Raw genomic sequence first — 21,742 nt, 5'->3', positions numbered from 1 at the left:
TGTGACCAGTTGGGTGTTTCAGTGTAGTTGACTTTTCCCTTCCGTCTCCTCCATTCATTCTGTTCCCACCCTGTAACACCCTGAGTCCCCGCTCCGCCCCTGGCAGTGTTTCTCTCTTTTCAGCTAGCACTTGTCTTTCCTCTGAGCTCTGCTGCCTCCTCTCCAGGCAGTGCCCTTGAACCTCACACATCCTACGAGAGCATCCTCGCTCCACACACACCCCTCACCCAGCACAGGATGGACCCCCTACCTCTGCTCCTCTACCTGTGTGCAGGTAAGTGCCAGCCAGATGGACTGGGAAAAGCTGGGCTCCTCCACATGGGTGCCCAGCGAGTACCCCTCTGGCAGGGGAATGGGAGAATCTGGATGCTCGGGACTCTTGGGTCCTATCCTTGTCTGGCTCTGGAAGAGGAGTGGGGTTGGTGGGTTACAACAGGAGACTTGTGCATCAGGACTCGTGCATTGTCTCCTCAGTTCTGGGAGAAGAATGGGGCTCTAGTGTCTTGTGTGGGGGAGGGCTGGTTACCAGGACTCCTGGGTTCAGTTCCCTCTGTGTTCTGTTCCTTCCAGACTCTCTGGGATGGAAGTGAGACACAGGTACGCCTCCCTTTCTCTGTGGGGCGTGTGTGCTCCGTAGGATGGGGGAGGTGAGGAGAGTCTGGCAGGTGTGAAGTGGATGCAGTGTTTGCAATTGCTCAATCTTTCTGTAAAATCACAGCCGCTTACTCCCAAGAAGCCTCAGAGGCCTAAGAAAGGAAGATTGGGGGTGCCTGCCCCCACTCTCCCAGTACCCCTCTTCTCCAGCCAGCCCCACAATTCTGCACCCCACCTTGCCCCACATTTGCTCCTCCTCTTTACCGCCTCCAAGTCTAAAGGGCGCAGCTCCAAGCAGGGGACTCTGCTTCCCAGGTCCAGGTTTGCAGGGATGGAGCAGGCAGGGGGAAGGGGGAGGAGAGCAGAGCCACCCTGAGGCATTATTACACTCCCTACTTCTCTCCCACAATTACTCTTGGCCTTGCTTGCCTCCTGCAGAAGCCCTGATTGGCTGCCTTTCTCCAGGAGGCGGGGGATGTGGGGAAGGACAGCCAGTCGGGGAGGGGTTTCCCCACTCACCCACTTCTCCCAGCCAGTCCCATGCGGGGGGCTTTGCATAGTAGCTACCCTGTGTGTTTGGGGTTCAGTGTAGCCAGACACTGGCTGTTTGGTGTTTTGTGTGTGACATGAGTTCAGAGGGTCTCAGCTCTGGCTCCTGTGACACAAACTTACCAACGTGATGCTGTGACCAAACGGGCTATTGCGATCTCTGTATGCATGAACAGGGGACCCTCAAGTAGGAGCAGAGCGGTTATTTTACTTCCGTATACGGCCTTGGTGCGACCCCTGCTGCAATAGTGAGTCCAGTTCAGGTGCCCACAATTCACGAAGGATGTTGATAAATTGCAGAGGGGTCAGAGAAGAGCCACGAGACGAAGGAAAGGATTGGAAAACCTGCCTCATAGTGATAGACTCAAGGAGCGCAGTCTAGTTAAGCTGAAGGGGATGCTTGGATGGAATGTGGTTTGCAGGGTGCTTATGCATAGGGAAGCACGCTGTGGCTCACCAGCCTAGGAACATTCTAGAGAAGGCCGGGGGGAGAGGGTTGAGCTCAGTATGTGGAATGGAGAACTGACCATGTGATAAACAAATCCGTATATGGAAAAGTTAACTCTTATTGGTTAGAGGTTCATGTTACGTAACTTGTTATGTAAGTGTCATGTGCTATAAAATAGCAAGGGGAGGGGCTCCTTGTGGGAGGGACTCTGCCTGATTTTTGTACGAGGGGCTCTCCCTTTGTACATATTGAATAAAGCTTTGTTGAATTGAATCGAATCACATTGAATTGAATCGCATTGCATCAAATCAATGTCCCTTGATTTTTGCCCAGCAACTGACTCATAGAGGACCACAAAATCTCAACAAGGGAAGGTTAAGGGCTGACCTAATCTGAGTAGCTATGAGGAGGACAAATATTTAATATTGGTCTCTTTACTCTATCAGATTAACCTCTAACATGATTGAATGGCTGAAAATTGACACTAGACAAACTAAGGCCATGTCTACAATAGCGATCTTACAGCAGCACAGCTCTACCGATGCAGCTGTGCCAATGTAAGATCACCCATGTAGCTACTCTATGCTGACGGGAGAGAGCTCTTCGGTCAACATAATTAAACAATCTCAACGAGCAGTGGTAGCTCAGTCAGCAGGAGCTACAGGTTCTTGCATTTCAGCTTGTCTTAGTCATCTCTAGTACTTGGTTCAGTATTTAGAGGAACTGTCTTATACTTTTATAATCCTACAAATTAACTCTAGTTAACATACAATGAATATATATGATATAACATAATCATAATGACACACAATAAGTGAATAATAACTAAAATCACTGGCTACATGGCCATAAAGTCTGTCAATCTATGAAGACTGATCTGTCCCTACAGGAAGTGCATCTGCTATGCATCAGCATCAGGAAAGCTGAAGGAGATAAATCTAGGGCTTCTTTCACCAGCGCTGAATCACGGTCATGAAAAACATGTCCCAGACTGTGAAATCTGGTCTTTTATGTGCTTGTACCTAATCCTATACAAATGTCATGGGGGAGACCAGCATTTCTCAAACTGGGGGTCCTGACCCAAAAGGGTGTTGCAGGGGAGTCACAGGGTTATTTTAGGGGGGTCACAGTAGTGCCACCCTTACTTCTGTGCTGCCTTCAGAGCTGGGTGGCCAGAAAGGAACGGCTGTTGGCCGGGTGCCGAGCTCTGAAGGCAGCACCGCCACCACCAGCAGTGCAGAAGTAGGGATAGCAGTGCCACAGCCTCCCCGCCTCCAATAACCTTTCAACCACCCCACCCCCACAACTCCTTTTGTGTGAGGACCCCTACAATTACAACATTGTGAAATTTCAGATTTTAAGAGCTGAAATCATGAAATTTACGATTTTCAAAATCCTGTGACTGTGAAATTGACCAAAATGGACTTTGAAATTGGTAGTGCTCTACTCATGATATTTATATTTAAATGGGACTGTCTGGCAGTGGTGCTATGCAAATGAATGTGGGGAATGATTTGCATAAAATAGCCCTTGAAGAGAGTCGAGAGCCGGTGGTGAGGAGCTGGTAGGCAGGACGCCTGGGTTCTATCCCTGGCTTTGGGAGAGGAGTGGGATTTGGTGGGTTAGAGTTGCAGGCTGGAATTCAGTCCCATAGCCAGAAAGCCCCAGCCACTGGCCTGGTCTTCATCTAGGGTGACCAGATGTCCTGATTTTATAGAGACAGTCCCAATTTTTGGGTCTTTTTCATATATAGGATCCTATTACCCCCCCCACTCCCTGTCCTGATTTTTCACAGTTGCTGTCTGGTCACCCTATCTTCCTCAGGGAAGCTCTAACTGGTGACTGTTTAACCCCTGCAGTGCTGGCACCGAGCCGTGGATTCAGCGTGGATGTGGAGGGACCCATCACCTTCAAGGAGGCAGCAGCAGGGTTTGGGCAGAGCATGTTGCAGTTCGGGAATGCCAGTGATGGGGGGTAAGGGCCGAACATGGGATCCCACATGACTTGTGCCCAACACCGAGGGGCATGTCTGGCTGGGCTGCCTCCCCTGGGCCTCAGTCCCCTGGGTGTGTGGGGCATCCCCTGAGCCCCCCATACTTTTTCCCCACAGGCTGATCATCGGGGCCCCGCTGCAGACAGGAAACGTGAATGAAACCGGCAAAGTCTACAAGTGCGACCCGGGCTCTGGACACTGCCAGGAGATCCCCACCCAGAGTAGGGGCACCCTGTGCTATGGGGCAGCAATAGGATTGGGGTGGGAGCCAGGACTCTTGGGTTCTGTCACCAGCTCTGAGAGGGAAGGGGGGGTCTAGTGGGTTAGAGCGGTGGGTGGGGCTGGAAGCCAGGACACCTGGGTTCTATCCCCAGCTGTGGGGGGGTCTAGTGTTAGAGCTGGGAGTCAGGAATTCTTGGTTCTATCCTCCGCTCAGGGACAGGAATGGAGTTTATTTGCTCAGCCTTGTGTGCATCTCTCCCCTCTCAGGGTCCCCAGATGCCATGGACACGTCCCTCAGTTTGTCTCCAGCTTCCCGAGGTTCCCAGTTCCAGGTAGGTACCACACTCAGGGGAGGTGGGTGCTGGGACTGGGGTTCGACGTTTTCTCCCTCATCATTCCAGGGGACAGATCCCTCCCCAAACCCCACTACACATGGATGGTAGTAACTGGGCCGTGTCAGTGTGGCTGGAGCAATGGTGCAGAGGTGACAATTGGGTGACATCCCCAGGACTACACAGTAACTGTGCGAGGGCTGTTGGTAACTCCTGTAGCTGGAAGGGTGGCACAAGGATGCAGTGGGGAATGGTGGTAGCCAGGTATCCTCGCTTTGGCAACAGTGACCCTGTGAGATGATGTTGTGAGGGATGGAGGCACCTGGCTGATGTTGCTATGGTGACAATGACTGTGTGCTGATGTAGCAGGAAGCGTTGTAACTGGGTTGTCACCATGGTGACACTGACTGTGCATGGACATTACAGGGAGCATGGCAAGCAGGTGACATTGCCATGGCAACAGTGACTGGACACTGCTATAGCAGGGAGTGCGGTAAGCAGATGATGCCCCCGTGTGTCTCCCCTGTCTCCTCTTGGAGATAGGTGCTGGGACCTCGGGTCCTGAAGCCCTGTCTGCCTCAAGGGGGCCCCTGCTCTGGCAGGGCCTTTCCCTGCATATCCATGGGGGGGGAGGGATCAGGCCCCAGGCTCTATCCCCCACCCTCAGAGCTCTGTTCAGAGGGGCACCTACTGACCTCATGACTTCGCGTGCCACAGGTGTGCGGCCCCATGGTGCAACAGGCCTGTGGGGAGAACACGTACGTCAGTCACAACTGCTTCCCTCTGCAGCAGAGCTTCTCGCAACTCCAGCACAACCGGGACACCCGGCCAGGTGAGGGGTGACACAGTGGTGTGTGTGGGGCCACTTACACCCTGTGGTCATGGGCCATGGGGAGGTGGAGGGGCCCAGGGTCTGACAGGGGGTGGGATACCAGGCTAGGTGGGCCCATTGGTTTATTTCAGGATGTCAATAGAAGCTGGGAGTCAGGACTCCTGGGTTCTGTCCCAGCGTTGGGAGGTGGGTGGGGTATATTCTTTTCATCCCAGTGCATGTCATGCTCTACTCTCAGGACCCCTCCATGGCAGGGACAGGATGATATGGAGACAAGGGGGCCAAGTGGTCTGATCGGGGTGGCCAGTGGTGGGGGGGGGGGGCGGATATCAGGTTAGATGTGCCCATTGGTCTGGTCTAGCTCTTTCCTATGTTTGTGGTTTCCCATGTTTGTGGAGTTGCGTCAGGACGTACTTCATTCCTGTCCCTGTCAGAGTGCCCCAAACATGTCATGGACATAGCGCTCCTCATCGACGGCTCGAGCAGCATTGAGCATGAGGATTTTACAAAGATGAAGACGTTTCTCTCTGAGATCATGAAGCGTTTCCGCAGCATCGACATGCAGGTAACAGGCAGAGGCTGAACCCTGATTACATACCCTGCTCCTCGCAGTCAGTGCTGACCCCAATGTGGCACTAGGGGGCGCTGTGCTGCAGGGCGCAGCAATGGATTTTGCATGCAAAACCAGGAAAAAATTCCTGCAGAACGAGCTACATCCTGATCGCCTCCCCCAGGCATTAACTGAGTCTGATGCCTGCTTTTCTCACCCTCCACCCCTGGGGTTATTTTTCTCTCTTCTCCCCTATCTCCTGCAGTTCGCCCTCATGCAGTACTCTCACAGATTTATAGAGCACTTCGACTTCTCACAGTACAAGAGGAGCAGCGACCCCGATGACATTGTCAGGTCTGTCGTACAGCTCCAGGGTTGGGCGCACACGGCCACCGCCATCCAGAAAGTGGTGTAGGTATTGCCCTCCTCCCGGTGCTGACTCCACAGGGAATGGGCTTTAAAGTCATGGGAGCTAAGGGACAGGGACTCAGGACCCCTGGGTTCTATCCCGAGCTGTGGGAAGGGACTGGGGACTAGTGGTTAGAGCAGCAGGCTGGGCATCAGGACTCCTGGACTCTGTGCCTGACTCTGAAGGGGAGTGGGCACTAGTAGGTTAGAGCAAGGAGGGAGATGATGGGAGCAAGGACTCCAGGGGTCTATTGCCAGCTCTGAGCTTCTGAGCAATTCACAGCCCCACAGTGTGCCTCAGTTTCCCCATTGGTAAAATGGAGGAAATGACAGTGGCCTCCTTTGTCAAGGACCGTGTGATCTGCAATGCCAAAGCAGTGGGTGATCACTAGGTGTTATTATGTATCAATAACCGTCCCATGTATTCCCCACCCCCCTTTTCCAGGCGAGAGCTGTTCACCTCTGGGAGAGGCGCTCGGGATGAAGCCACCAAGATTCTCATGGTGATCACAGATGGGCAGAAAACTGGAGACCCGCTTTTTTATTCAGATGTCATACCTGAGGCTGAGAGAGCTGGAATCATCCGCTACGCCATCGGGGTGAGCCGCGGCTGTGCGGAGAACTAGTATGGATCTGAGCCCATGTCCAAGGACAGGGGATGGGGAGGGGGTTCCCATCACATAAGGGAGAAGAACTGACCCTGGGTTGTAACTGAGCCAACGTGTGACATTATAGGATTGCTGGAGCTCCTCTGTGGTTCAGGTTGAGCAGCACTTACTAGTAAAAGGTTGGGTTTTCTGACTGCCCTACAGTCCATGTGCTGACTCAGATTGTCCTAAATTTGGTTTGCCTCATGGGATGCAGGTTAAGATGAGTGGTCTAAATTTGGGATCATTTGCACAAGGGCTTTCTGAGATACAGCCCCCCCTCCGTTAAACAGCAAAGTCACCCGGTTCTTATAAAGTCTTTTTTGCACCCCCATGGGGCTCAAACAACAGCTCTGATCCTCCCCAAACTGGTGTCAGTCACTTGACATTTATCTCTGTTAAACTGCTGAGCCAAAGAGATTGAAATGGGCATCAGCAGCAAGACAAAGGGCAAGTTTACACAACACGCTGAAGTCAAATTCAGTTACGTCATCACACAGCCACTGCGAGAACTAAATCGGTTTTTCATGTCCATATTACTCTCCTGTCGGCCGTGCGCGTCCTCACCAGGGGACCTTGTACTGATTTAACTGTCAGTGTGGGGCATTGTGGGGCTGAAGCCGCACTGCCTGGGGCCAACAGCCAGAGCCTCTGGCTACGTAAGCCACACAGTGTCTATACGGACACTGCATCGACCTAACTACATTGACTAAAAGCAACACCTCTTGTGGAAGTGGAGTTATGAAGTCGGTGTAGTGGGCGAGTTACATGGGTGGGAGCTACATTTTAGTGTAGCTGCTTACAGAGGTAGGTTGACATAAGCTGCCTTTCATCAACAAACTCGGGTTTAGAGTCGTAGGTTCCCAGGCCAGAAGGGACTTTTGTGATGATCTAGTCTGAGCTCCCGTGTAGCACAGGCCAGAGAACTGACCCAAATAATCACTGATGGAACCAGAGCAGATCTCCTAGAAAACCAGCCAGTCCTGAGATAAAAATTGCCAGGGATGGAGAATCCACCACGGCCCGTGGTGAGCTGCTCCAATGGTTAATTCCCCTCAGGGTTAAACCTGACACCATCTTTCCAATCTGAATGGATGTAAATTTAGCTTCCAGCCATTGGATCTTGTTAGACCTCTGTCTGCAGCTTAGGGGACGTGCCTGACTCCACCACTGAACCGATGGCACGCAACCCACCCGCCCTAGCGCAGTGGTCCCAGCCCTTCACCCATTGCCTTGAGATATCCCAGGGAGTCATTGCCCGCACTCACCCCTCACTATGCCCTGGAGATTAAATCACAAAGGTCCCCAGAGCGCTGATAGTCCCTATAGCAAGATGCTCTCTGTGCCCTGCCGCTGATGCAACTGACACAACTTGGAGCTGAAATGAGACAGGTTCCAAAACTTCAGGCTTCTGGGCCTGTATCCTTAAAACACAGTGACACTTGTGCCAAGATATTTCAGTGCCCCACCCTCGCACTCACTGGAGCAGCCCACGGTGCTGGCCAAGCCGTGCCTATCGAGGGCCCAGCAGGGCTCAGGATGGGTGGGTATGTGCAATGGGCTCTTGGCTGTGATTGATGCTGATGCCCTTGTCTCCACTGTACCTCCCTCTGCTCCGTGAAGGTGGGCAGTGGAGGCAAACATGAGCTCCAGGTGATCGCCTCTGAGCCCACCAGGAAGCATATCTTCGGGGTTGACAGTTTCAACACCCTTCAGTGCATCGAGACCCAGCTGCAGGACAAGATCATCATCTTGGAAGGTAACAGAGCTGGGGCAGAGGCCGCAGTGGCCCTGGGGCTCTAGAAATGGGTTTTCAAGGTCGAGATGGCCGGCATATTGGGCTGCATTAGTAGGAGCACTGCCTGCAGATCAAGGGACGTGATTATTCCCCTCTATTCGGCATTGGTAAGGCCTCATCTGGAGTATTGCGTCCAGTTTTGGGCCCCAGACTACAAGAAGGATGTGGAAAAATTGGAGGGAGTCCAGCGGAGGGCAACAAAAATGATTAGCGGCCTGGGGCACATGACTTATGAGGAGAGGCTGAGGGAACTGGGTTTATTTACTCTACAGAAGAGACTAGTGAGGGGGGATTTGACAGAAGCCTTCAACTACCTGAAGGGGAGTTCCAAAGAGGATGGAGCTCGGCTGTTCTCCATGGTGGCAGATGACAGAACAAGGAGCAAAGGTCTCAAGTTGCAGTGTGGGAGGTCTAGGTTGGATATTAGGAAACACTATTTCACTAGGAGCGTGGAGAAGCACTGGAATGGGTAACCTAGGGAGGTGGTGGAATCTCCACCATAGAATCAGAGAATATCAGGGTTGGAAGGCACCTCCGGAGGTCATCTAGTCCAATCCCCTGTTCAAAGCAGGTCCAATCCCCAGACAAATTTTTACCCCAGTTCCCTAAATGACCCCCTCAAGGATTGAACTCACAACTCTGGGTTTAGCAGGCCAATGCTATCCCCATCCTTAGAGGTTTGTAAGGTCTGGCTTGACAAAGCCCTGGCTGGGATTATTTAGTTGGGGTTGGTCCTGCTTTGAGCAGGGGATTGGACTAGATGACCTCCTGAGGTCTCTTCCAACCCTAATCTTCTATGATTCTGTGGGACAGGGAGCTGCTGGGAATCCAGAGCTGGGAGTGGTGGGAGCCTATTACTGGTCCGGTGGGACTTACCTATATGGGAGCAGTGGGAAGATAAGTTTCAGCAACATACCCACAACCTCTAGGGACATGAATGATGTTTACCTTGGTAAAAACAAACCCAAAGATTTCCTCTTACCTATTTAAACAGCCCTGGCTCCTCACCCCAGAGGTGGCTGCATCTTAGTTCTGGAAAAGGGATCTCTGTGTCGCACTGTTTGTGACACCCTGAGACCCTAATATTCACCACTGTCATGTAATTAGGATCTGTTTTGTACAAAGTATGCCTTGTGAGAGATTATTCTAAAAGTCTTGATCTGCTGAACATTAATCTCATTGGATTGTATGTGATATCGTTCTATGTGAAGTTATGAAGTTTGGCTATGTGCGTGTTACTGAAACTTGTGGTTAGGTTCACAACACCCACAAGCAGCCTTTCTACAATGGTAAAAAGTCCAAACAGTGTTAATGGCTTATTGAGTAAATTGACATAAGCACGCGGATTACCCCAGGAAGTGGGTACAGTACAAACCTCTCTGAGATAGCACTACACAATGGGAACTGTTTGGCCCAAGTCAGAGCAAAAGAGCTTTCCAGCGAGTGGGCAGAAGATACAAAAAGGGGACAATGACATCATGGGGGACGTCACTCTCCCTACAACAACACGCCTGGAAATATCTGAGGGGCAAGGACAGAGCCGTGGGAAGTGATGGTCCCAGGCTAGAGGGATTTTTAGCGTGAGTATGAAAACCTGGGAAAGCCAAGGCAACTTGTGCCTTAAGAATGTGCTGCCTGTTTATCACTCAGGGTGAGAATCTACTAATTTGTATCCTACCTGTCTAGTGTGTTATGCTCAGTTTGCAGGTTTTCTTTATTTATTAAGGTAACCTGCTTTGTTCTGTTTGCTTTCCCTTATAATCACTTACAATTTACCTTTTGTAGTTAATAAAGTTATTTCTTGTTTATAGCATAACCCAGTTTGTGCAATTCATACCTGGGGGTGCAAGAAGCTGCGCACATCTCTCTCCACATTGAGGGAGAGGGTGAATTTTTAGGAGCTTGCGCTGTGCAGATCTCTCTGTACAGTGTAAGACAGTATTGTTTCGAGTTTATTGCCCAAAAGTGTGTGCACGTGAGTTCCAGGTGAGTCCTCTCACATAGCGCTGACTTCAGTCTGTGTCTGCCACTGGGTCTGACTCTACCTGTGTGTGTGCTGCACCAGACCGGAGAGCCTAATTCAGCGGAACAGGGAGAGGGAATCCAGGCTGGTGGAGCAGGAAAGGCTCAGTGAAACCCAGTACATCAGGTGGCATCCCAGATGGGGTGGTCCAACCCATCACACTGTTGTATGGCTGTTTCCCATGTCACCTCCCCATGTCTCTCTTTTCCTTTGAGGTTATTCATCTCAGGTCATCACAGCCAAAGGACAGAGCATCTACATGGTCGGGGCCCCTCTATGCCAAGGCACCGGCAAAGTCCTCCTGTTCAGCCGAGATACCAAGGGTGGGGAATGGACACCCGGACCAGAGCTGTTGGGAGATCAGGTATGGGGAGCATTAATGTGGATTGTGGGTTTGAGAGAAGGAGAGGGCTGGAGGAAGCCTGTAAACTTTTCACATCATGTAATATTTGTGTTTGGCTTCACCTTCAGGAACGATTCGGTCAGAGAGCCTCAGGCAGGGGATAAACTTGACTGGTTTAGCGAACTGCACCACAGCTGACATTCAGCATCTCTCCAATATCCCACCTCTGTTACCTTCACTTACAGTCTAGATGGAACTCATAAGGTGGATACGGACAGAGGCCCAGACCCACCAAGGGACTTAGGCATCGTGATGCTGCAGGGAGGCACCTGCCTCTGCCAGCGATCAATGAATGGGGGGAGGGGAGAGAGAGAAACAGGCACTCTTCACCTACCCCACGTGTTGGGTCTCATCCAATAGGCATGCTCAGAGCTGCCGAGATATTCACAAACCAGCTGAAGGAGACAAGAGAGGTTTCCCTTATAGCCTGGGGGTTAGAGTCCTCACCTAGGACATGGGTGACCCCGGTTCAAATCCCTGCTTTGTCTGACGAGGAAGAAGGATTTGACCAGGTAGCTCCCCTCTCTCCGGCTGTAGGGTGGTTGTGATTTGCACATGTTCTGTGACCCAACTGATACTTAGTTACTCAACTAAAGCGGAACAACTTTAACAGGGGAGACTGAGGGAGCCCACATCAGAATATCCCACAGCTCAGGGGTTAGAGCACTGAACTGAGAAATAGCAGGTGCCTGTTCAATTCCTTCTCCTCTGACCACACCTACCGGAGGAGGAGGAGTTAGATGGAGCAGCACCTGTCATCCCCCAGTTTGTGGATCATGCTGGGATGGGGGGAAATAGGCACCGGGCAACTGCATGCTTAGAGTAAGACAGTAAGGCACATGCCCTGCCCTTGGGACAGCAACAGAGGAGCTTCTGCTGCAAAAACTTAGGCACCAAGTCAGTTTAGGTACCTACAGGGGTCAGCAGCAGCCAGTCAGAGGTTTTGCAGATCACAGAGGCAGTAAAGTCCAGGGGGTTACGCACATAAATACCTTTGTGGATCTGGGCTAGAGAGACTCAGGCAAGGAAATAACATTACTAGTGATATTAACAGTGTCTGTAAAAGATCACACTACACTAACAAAGTGAATTTCTCCAAGCTCCAATTGCCTGTACATGCCACCTAAACAAAACTTATAACAGTGGCTCAGTCAGTGATGAACCTGACTTGTGATAGCCCAACCTCTGAACAGAATTGCACCACAGTTAGCATTCAGCATCCCTGGCCCTCCAAGATCTAGCTGCCTGTCTGTTCACGAACACTTACCGAGATAGCGCCACCTGCTGCACTGAGGGAGGATGAGGCTAAAGATGGAGTGGACATTGGGACTGAATCCTTATCCCCAGAGGGTGAGAAGGTTCCCAGTGGGAGAAGAAGCAGAAGGTGACTAAATTAAGGGGGTTGCTTATCTTCCTCTCCAGACTGGGTCAGATTTCGGGAGTATATTGTGTGCTGTGGACCTCAACAGAGATGGGAACATGGACCTGATTCTAATCGGAGCCCCAATGTACCATACACCTCTGAATGGAGGACGGGTCTATATCTGTCAGATTAACTTGCCGGTAAGAGAGAGGATGGAGCCATGGGCAAGATGGGTTTGCTGGGACTGCTGTGATGCTGTGACAATTAGTATTGTGGTAGTGGGCATGGTGCTCCAGGAAGCAGGGTAGAGGCTCAGTTCCTCCCAGTCAGTTCTGGCCCCAGTGCCCCAGAGTCAGGAGCGGGGACACACATGGTGCTGCAGAGAGAGGGAAAGGAGCTTGGTAGGGATCATTCTCTGATGACAGCAAGTGCTGATCCTTTCCCATGTGTCTTTTTGGATTGGGCCTGCAGGGGACGACAATGGTCTGCAACAAGACACTACATGGGCAGACGGGGGAAGTGTCTGGGCGCTTTGGGGCCAGCATGTCTGAAATCGGGGACATCAGCGGGGACGGACAGACGGACGTGGCCATCGGGGCTCCCATGGAGAATGACAATCATGGGGCCTTGTACATCTTCCATGGGGAAAAGGGAGGCCTCAATCCCCAGTACAGACAGGTGAGCCCAGCTCCTATGGGGAGGGGTCAATACACAGCCCTGAAGGGACAGCATGGGACCCCACAGCCCCCTAGTGCCCATTATATAGTACACTCACCCCTTTTGCATCCCTCACTGCTCTCTCTGCCCCACAGCGCATAGTGGGGTCACAGTTTCCCAGCAGGCTGCACTACTTTGGCCAGGTTGTCAGTGGCGGGACAGATCTGACGGGGGATGGGCTGCTGGATATCGCAGTGGGGGCACAAGGGCAGGTCCTGCTGCTGAGGTAAGTAACTCTGTGTCGTTGCACTGCTCCGCACGACAATCTCAGGCCTTGTCTACACTAGAGTGTTTTCAATACAAGTTATGCCAACGATCTCAAAGTGCAATAATTTCATTGCTATTCCATGTCCACACTACGGTCCTTGTGTCAGCAGAGCGCATCCACACTTGGTGCTGTAGCACTGAGAGTGAGAGCAGTGCACTGTGGGTACCTCTCTCAGTGTGCTGCTCACCACATTCCACAGCTAGGTGTTGTGGGAAGGTGGAGTGGATCGCAGTGCATCATGGGTGTGGAATCAATGTCCCATGATGCAGTTCTTTCCATCCCAGCATTCCATGGGCTTTTGACTGCATTGTGTGGCATTTTTCAATGTTTACTGTGCACCTGCCATCTCTGTCTGAAAAGATGGATCCTGCACTGATCTCTACTGTTGTGGTCGCTGTTACGAACACATCGTGGATGGTCATGCAGTATATCATGAGCTCCCAATCTGAAGAGGAACCAGAGTTGCCAGACCTGCTGTGTGCCATGGAAAGAAACAACAACAGATTACTTTTGGCATTCATGGAGCAGCTGAACACAGTGGACAGTCGCTTTTGAGCAAGCACCGATTGGTGGGATCACATTGTTATGCAGCTCTGAGATGACGAGCAGTGGGTGCAGAACTTTCAGATGCAGAAAACCACCTTCCTGGAACTGTGTACAGAGCTCACCCCAGTCCTGCAGTGCAAAGACACCAAAATGAGAGATGCCCTCTGGGTGGGGAAGTATGTGGCGATTGCAGTGTGGAAGCTGGCAACCCTTGACTGCTACCAGTTGGTTGGGAATCAGTTTGATTCCAATTTTGGCCCCAGACCATCTTGTAATGGAGTACATCAACAGAAAGGGGCACTTCTCTTTGTTACTGCAGGCACTTGTATATCACCATGGGTGTTTTGCTGACATCAGCGTGGGGTGGTCGGGGAAGGTGCATGACGTGTGCATCTTCAGGAGCACCAGCCTGCACAGAAAGCTGCAAGCAGAGACTTTCTTTCCAGACCAAAAGATTGCAGTGGGGGATGTTGAAATGCCCATCGTGATCCTGGGAGACACAGCGTATCCCTTACTCCCATGGCTCATGGAGCCTTAAATGGGAAAGCTGGACAGCAGCAAGGAGCACTTCCATAACAGACTGCGTAGATGTGGAATGTGTCTTTGGCAGATTAAAAGTGCGCTGGCGCTGCCTTTAGGGAAGGTTAGATCTTAGTGAGGAAAACATTCCAATGGTCAGAGCTGCCTGTGGGGCTACGGGTGAAAAGCCTGCCTGGGGTGGAGTGCTGAGCCAGATCACCTGGATGCTGATTTTGAGCAGTCAGATACCATGGCTATTGGAGGGGCACAATGGGGGCTATTCGAATCAGGGAGGCTTTGAGGCAATATTTTGAGAATGGGAACCAGTAATCTGCCATGCTTCATTAAGCTCAGTTACCTGTAGTGTAGACAAGGCTGCACACAGTAGCAATACATTGTGTCTGTCTGTCTGTCTGACCTGTACTGGAGAAAGGCACAATAATAGCTTTGCTGCAGTGCCGGCAAGTTGCATGAGCCCGTAATGCTCGGGCCTCAGGAATATACTGGGCCTGGGGGCCTGGCTCCACCAAAGTTTGGGTCTGAGTCCCACCTGCTGCCCCCACACACCTCCCTGGTTCCTCTCCTCCCCTTCCTCCTCTTGGCTGAGGTGGGGCTGAGAGTGGGGGAAGTGGTGGTGTTCACGGCAGTGTGGATTTGTGGGTGGGGGTGCTGGGCATAGTGTGTCCAGGGAGTGTGGTGTGGGGGGGCTCTGCAACCGAAACCCATCCCACATCCAAACTTCTTCCCAAAGTCTGCACCCCCAAACTCCCTCCTGCTCCCAAACTCCCTCCCAGAACTGGCACCCCCTCCTGAACCTATACCCTCTGCCCCGGCCCAGATCCTGCAACCAGCACCCAATCTCCCTTTCAGAGCCTTAGGCAGGGATGTGTGTGTGGCAGGGTGTGTAGGAGTACACAACTTGGACCTGTTCTGGGCACCACCAAAAATTATACAAATCTGCTGCCCCTGCTTTACTGCTCCCTTCTCTGCCCCCCCCCACCCCGCATCTCCTCTAGCAGAGCTGCAAATCCATAACTTTTCTCCCTTGGGTGCTGTAAGCACATCCAGGCTGGGTGGGAGGCTCTGTGGAGGGAGGGAGGGAGGGAGGGAGGGGGCCTGGCCCCGGCCCCATTGCAGAGAGCAGCTGGGTGATGGTTCTGTTCCCCGCCATGGCAGGTCCCGGCCGGTGCTCAGAGTCGGGGTCTCCATCAGCTTCCAGCCCCCAACCATCCCCACCTCGGCCTTCAACTGCCAGGGGCAGGAGCAGCTCAACACGGAAGCCAGCAGGGCAGAGATCTGCTTCACCGTCACTAAGAGCACCATGGACAGCCTAGGTCAGACCAAACCCACCCCCCGCTCCCCTCCCCCCTGAGCCAGCCAGTTCCTTCCCCTGGGTCTGGACTCGAGTCAGCACCCCCTAGAGGGGAAAGGCCCCATGTCCCATTTCCCATTCAGGTTCCCGCTCTCAGTCCCTCATTTTCCCTGCCCCGTAGGTGATGGGATCTTCAGCACCATTCAGTACAGCCTGGCCCTGGACCCCGAGAGGACGAAGATCCGAGTCACCTTCGACTCCACTGGCCCTGTCCTGAGCAGGGAGCTGCGACTCAGCATTGAGAAGAAATGTGAGACGTACCGGATAATGTTACCTGTGAGTGTGGGGGTGTACCGGCTCCTTTCCCTCCCACTGTGTCTGCCCCTCCAACTCTGCCCCTTGCTCCCAAATCACCCAGAGAACAAACCTCTCTCTGGGGCCCAGCTCCGCTTTTCCTTCAGGGCCCAACATGTTTCTGTCTCCTCAGCTGTGCCCTGAGGACACACTGACCCCCATCACCCTACACTTGAACTACACCCTGACAGGGGAATCCATCGCTGCCGCCAGTGGCCTCAGACCCATCCTGAGTGAGGACTCTGCATCACTGTCTCCAGGCTTGGTAAGGTTCCAGAGCCAGGCCCCACGGTGGCTCTGCTGCAGGGATCGAACCAGTGATGTTGGCACTCAAAAGCGAGAAGCTGCAAAGTTCAGAGCCAGCAGCAGCTTTCTAAACCCCCTCACAGAGTATAGACACTAGAGGGCAACAGAGATGGATGTTGAGTTTGCCTTGGCTACGGACCTGTCTCCCCTCTGAGGGAACATTTCAACTTCTCCTCAAAGTTCCCAAAATTTCTCTCCAAAAAACAAAATATTTTTGGCTAAAAAAATGATTTTTTCTGAACACTTTTCAAAACTTATTTTGGCCAGGGCCCCTTAGAGGGGAAAGGCCCCATGCCCTGTTCCCCATCCCCCAGTGAGCCAGGCAGGCCCCCTGCCCTGGCACCCCTAGAAGTGTGATACTGTTGCTGGCCAGAGCCAGGAGGTGGAAGGGGGAGGAGGCGTATGGGTGAGTGTGTAGGTGGCACGGGCAGGGCTGATGATGGGTTTAGCTGTGCTCCAGTGCAGGGGATTGGGAGGTGCTGGGGTAACTGGAGGGCCCCTGGATCCCTGCACTGCCACTCTGGAAGATGGTGCTGCAGCCCCCTCCTCATTGACCCCTTGTCTCCCCCCAGCTCCCATTTCAGAAGGACTGTGGCACGGATGGCCGCTGCGATGACCAGTTAGCAGTCTCCTTCAATTTCTCTGGGTAAGTCACCGAATCCTCCCCGCAAAAACACCCGCCATGGGGGGACCCGTCCAGCTTGAACACACCTTGGATTTCCAGTGCTGATGGATCCTGGGTGGGGGGCACTGCTGTGGCAAAGATCGCAGCACTGGGGTCCCTGGCTGGGCACTGCTAGAGGAAGTTCACAGAGCAGCCAGGGCACGGCCCTGAGGAAGCTCACCCCTTTCTCTCCCCTTAGCTTGAGCACCCTGGTGGTGGGGGTCACCCCTGAAATCAACACCACCGTCTCCATCCAGAATCACGGGGACAATTCCTACAACACCACAGTGCAGTTCTTCTACCCGGCTGCGCTGTCCTACCGCCGGGTCCTGCTACTCCAGGTACCCCAACGCGCATCGGGCATGAGGGGCAGCCACTGCAGGGGGCGCTGTGCTGCAGGGGGCGGGCAGGGGACTTGTCATGGGATGCTGCTCTGCAGGGAGCAGGCAGGGGGTCAGCAGGGGGTCTGTGGGCCCCATCTCTCACTGGCTGGTCCCCTGTGCTCAGTCCAACAGGAGGGCCATGGCCATTAAGTGCAGCTCGGCGGAGGGCTCGGAGGAACAATCTCAAAGGAACAGCATCTGCCACATCAACCACCCCATCTTCTGGAGCAGGGCTGAGGTAGGGACGGGCCCTGGCCTGTGAACTCCCCAGGGGTGAGCCCAGCTGGGAGCAGAGAGGGGCAGTTCCCTGGGGTCAGCCCAGCCTGTGACAAGGAATGTGCTGGGGAAAGCGCCCGGGGAGCCCGGCGAGTCAGTGCGAACAGAGCCCTGAGGTCACTCCGGGGCTGAGGTCAGGCCCTGCCGGGGCTGCAAACCAAGGGCCAGACCTGGGGGGCTGGAAATCAGACCTCACTGGGGGAGAAAAGAACAAAGGGAAGGGCTGTTCCCTCCCCCATTTGGGGTCCTTAAAATGATGGTGAATGGGGTGTTGCCGTGGCACGGAGCCGGCTGAGGTCTCTGGATCCCAAACCAGGTTAATGCTGTTTAATGTTGGACAGGGACAGGATCATGTTAACACCCTTTGCCACTGTGGGACCATTTGTTCCATCTAAGTTCATAAAACAGGCCCCACAATCTTTCATGTCTGCCCCACCCCCGCAGTCTCTGGCAGTTCCCCGGTCCCTGAGCCCACTGGCTCTCTCACACACACACCCCGCCCCGTGTTTTCCAGGTCATCTTTGTTGCCACTTTCAGCGTCTCCTCTGAGGCCGACCTGGGGGACAGGCTGCAGATCACAGCCAAGGCCAGCAGGTGAGGGGGCTGGGCAGGGCCAGCAGGCGGGGGGAGCAGTGGGAGGGGGCCGTGCATGGAGCAGGACAGGGCAGTGGCCTGTGGTGCAGCCTCCCTGCACAGTTACCTGCCTGCGTCTCCTCACATCTGTCTCCTTTGCCCTCCCCTCCCCCCAGTGACAATGGCGGCCCCATCACCGAGCGCATGATTCACCGGGCGGAGCTGCCAGTCAAGTACGGCCACTTCATCATCCCCACCAGGTAGGTCAGTGCGGAGACGGGGGCGGGGGAGAGCACTCCCTACTGGGATCCCTGTTCCCTGCTGTAGCGCCGCACGGGGTCATAGGTGCCAGCGCTGATTGCAGGAGAGCGCCCCCTACTGAGCCCATCCCTGTAGCACAGCACCCCCTTCTGGACATGACACCCCACCCCCATTCTCCAGCCCCATCTATCACACTCCCACCTCTCTCCTTCTTTCCATCCTTTTCCTCCCCCAGCCTTGAGGAGTCGACCAAGTATGTCAGCTTCTCCGCCAAGGAGGCAGGGACAAGTGTGCCAGTGACACATCGGTATGAGGTGAGGCCAGCGGTGCACAGTGTGAGGGGGGAGACAGGACAAGAGGGTGGGAGTGGAACTGCCTGAGTTAGGTTTAGTGCGTTAGAGCACGGAGGGGTAGTCAGGGAGCCAGGACTCCCCAGCTCTGGCAGTGCAGTGGGGTCTGAGGGTTAGAGCGGGGGCTGGGGATCAGGGCACCTGGGTTCTCTTCCTGCAGTGCCCTATGGAGAGTCTGTTTCTTTCAGGTCAAGAACCTGCGGCAGCGAAGCGTCCCCATCTCGGTCACGTTCCAGTTCCCCGTGGAGCTGAGCGGGGTCCGGGTGTGGGACGCCTCTGAGGTCGTCCCCTCCAAGGTACCTGCCTCTCCCTGCCCGTGTGTGTGTGAGATGGGCCCAGTGACGCCTGCTCTGCCCTACAGCGCCCCCTGCTGGGACAGGCTGTCTGGGGGGGAAAGGCCCTGCCCCAGCCTCTGAACCAGCCAGTCCTGTGCCTGGTGCCAGATTGGTGCTGGTGCCCCCTAGAGGGGAAAGGCCCCATGTCCCCTTCCAACCCCATTAACACCGTGTGTCTCTCCCTCCCTAGCCCCAGCTGGCTCAGTGCAACAGTGAGTCTGAAACGCCCGGTTCAAAAGACTTTGTGAAGCAGATGAGCAAGCGCCCCGTGCTGGTGAGTACAGGCCAGTGCAGATCCCAGCAGCTCCTCTCCCTCTGCACTAACACAGACAGCAAGTGCTATAGACAGACCCAGACCCTCATGGCCATGCTGAGCCCCTGCACACCCCCTGCCTCACCCGGCGATATCCTTCCACCCCCAGGACTGCTCCGTGGCCACCTGTAAGAAGATCCGGTGCAGAATCGCCTCCCTGGAAACGCAGCAGTCGCTGGAGTTCATGATCAAAGGGAACGTCAGCTTCCAGTGGGTCTCCCAGGTACGAGAGCTGCCTCTGCCTCTTGGCACGAGGTGAGAGAGCCCCCCATGTGAACAGCCCCTGAGCCCCTCCCCAGAGGTGGCTGCATCTCAGTGCTGGGCAAGGGATTGCCCCTGTGTGAACAGCCTGTAAATTGCTCTGGGTCCCCCTGGGACGATGCTCTGGGCTGGTTTGTGTCATTTCCGGTCAGGGACGGTGAATTTCTCTGTTCCAGACTCAGCAGCAGAAAGTGAGTCTGGTGAGCGAGGCCCGGATTGAATATGAGGAGGAGAAATACACCCAGAAGGAGGGATTCGTCCGGCGCCAGGTACCAGAGCGACTGCGCCCGGGATAGAGAGAGCATCGGCTAGTGGTTAGAGCTGGGAGCCAGGACTCCTGGGTCCTGTCCCTGCTCAGGGAGGAAGCGGGGTCTGGTGTGTTAGAGCAAGGGTAGGTGATGGTGCCAGGACTCCTGGGTCCCCATCTCACAGCTCCTCTCCCCCACGTGCAGACGGTGGTGGAGCGCTCCGAGGTCTATAACTACCTGCCCATCATCGTGGGCAGCAGCGTGGGGGGCTTGGTCCTGCTGGCTCTCATCACCGCAGCCCTCTACAAGGTAATGGGGCAGGGCTTGGACCCCTCCCCCACAGCCCATCGCCCTGGGGGCAGGGCCTGTGGTTCTCCCAGCTGGCGGAGAAGGGACAAGGGTCTTTCCTTCGGAGGTTCCCACAGCCCTCAGCCCTCCTGCTCCTCCATGGCCATGAGCCTGTGTCTGTCTGGCTCTCCCCCTCTCCGCTCTCTGTCTCCTTCCAGTTTGGCTTCTTCAAGCACCAGTACAAACAGATGATGGAGGACACCGTGGAGGGCAAGGGGCCTCACCTGACCCAGAGTGTGCCATGGGCAACCCCCCTGCTTCCAATACCCCCAAACAATAGCCCCCCATGCGCTCCCCTAGATGGGTCAAAGAACCCCTAAATTTTAATTGCTAAAGCTGGGCACTGTCTGCCACCCTCATTGTCCCCCTCCCCCCAGGCACGAGTTGCCAATGTTGCCTCCCCACCCCTGGCTTTGCCTCCCTCTGGGTTGCTCCACGTCCACCCCCGCCCCTTATGTTTGCCACCTCCAACATGCAGAGAGACCGGCCACTGCCCATCCCCCAATCAACAAAAGAGATACTAGAGCCAATCGTTACTCAAATTAGGCTGGGCAGAATTCTATTTTGATGGAGAACATTGAGTTATTGATCAGTATTGGCCTGATAAGCTATGTGTCTCAACATTGTATGTAAAGTTTTATAAGATTTCCCTGTATGATGTTACTGACCCGTGTTCCCAAACCCACAGCCTTGCTCATGTGGAAGTTGGCAACCAGATGAGGTCTCAAGAAAGAAATGTCCCTGCCTGATTTTGCCTTTAGGCCGTAAACGGTCATCAAGAAGAAAGAGAAACAAACCAAGCTCAATCGTGTGAGGGACAAGCCAGCTGTGAACATCCTTCCACATAAACTCTGTATGTCCATGGCATTCACTGCACCTGAAGAGAGAAAGGAAGTATTCACTGGATGCTGGGAAGAGGGCCTGACGTACACAGTGTGATCTGGAAGGCAGCTGAAAGCATGTGGTGAGAAACTTTGCTTGAATAGGCTATAGTTTAAGTTAGGCACTAGTAAATGTTTCATCTTTATTTTCTTTGTAACCATTTCTGACTTTTATTCCTCATTAGTTGGATTCATTTAAAATCCCTCTCTTTGTAGTTAATAAACTTGTTTTATTCTTTTATCTAGTCTAATGTGTTTGAATGGAAGTGTCTGGGTAACTCTGTTTTGGGGTGGTAAGTTGTGGGCACAGGAATAATCTTACAGGAATAATGGACTTAATATGATTTGTAGTGTCCAGGAGAGGGCTGGGCAGTACAGGAGATACATTTCTGGGAGAAAATCTAAGCCTGTGTGTGTGTTGGGGTCACCCTGCTGTATAACCTAGGCTGGTGAGAGCCAGAGTGTAACTCAGGTGTGGTTAGCAGGCTGCAGTTATACACTGACACTCAGGGTGTGAGTTGCATGCTCTTAAGCTGTTTGTGAGTGGCCCAGCTGGGCATTGTTTCAGCGAGACTTCGTAAGGCAGCCAAGGCTGCAGGTCCAGGGAGTGACAGAGCTGCTCATTAGCCTGGATTGTACCCTGGCATGTCAGAGATCTGTAAACA

General features: G+C 53.6%; 1 protein-coding gene across 2 annotated transcripts; it reads left to right on the top strand.

The window, feature by feature from the left end:
- The first annotated feature begins 100 nt into the window (after positions 1 to 100).
- LOC120403132 (integrin alpha-M-like) lies at positions 101 to 21,246 on the top strand. 2 transcript variants are annotated; one of them, XM_039533895.1, is made up of 28 exons: positions 101 to 274; positions 3,451 to 3,565; positions 3,702 to 3,805; positions 4,074 to 4,138; positions 4,856 to 4,970; positions 5,405 to 5,535; positions 5,786 to 5,874; positions 6,374 to 6,527; positions 8,199 to 8,334; positions 10,612 to 10,760; positions 12,222 to 12,362; positions 12,634 to 12,840; positions 12,975 to 13,105; positions 15,389 to 15,546; positions 15,706 to 15,860; positions 16,012 to 16,143; positions 16,757 to 16,830; positions 17,048 to 17,189; positions 17,356 to 17,469; positions 18,022 to 18,101; positions 18,257 to 18,340; positions 18,577 to 18,655; positions 18,880 to 18,987; positions 19,217 to 19,300; positions 19,449 to 19,562; positions 19,777 to 19,869; positions 20,053 to 20,157; positions 20,885 to 21,246. In XM_039533895.1, exons 1-28 carry the CDS (start codon positions 238 to 240, stop codon positions 21,008 to 21,010), a joined length of 3,222 nt encoding a protein of 1,073 aa, XP_039389829.1. In that variant the 5' UTR covers positions 101 to 237; the 3' UTR covers positions 21,011 to 21,246. The 2 variants fall into 2 exon arrangements, with proteins under 2 accessions (XP_039389829.1, XP_039389828.1); XM_039533894.1 differs by having other exon boundaries at positions 5,786 to 5,931.
- Positions 21,247 to 21,742: the final 496 nt, after the last annotated feature.

This window comes from Mauremys reevesii, linkage group 4 (genome assembly GCF_016161935.1).
Source record: "Mauremys reevesii isolate NIE-2019 linkage group 4, ASM1616193v1, whole genome shotgun sequence".
NCBI classification, from domain to species: Eukaryota; Metazoa; Chordata; order Testudines; family Geoemydidae; genus Mauremys; species Mauremys reevesii.
The sequence above is the reverse complement of the archived record's forward strand: the minus strand, read 5'-3'. Positions and strand labels throughout refer to the sequence as shown.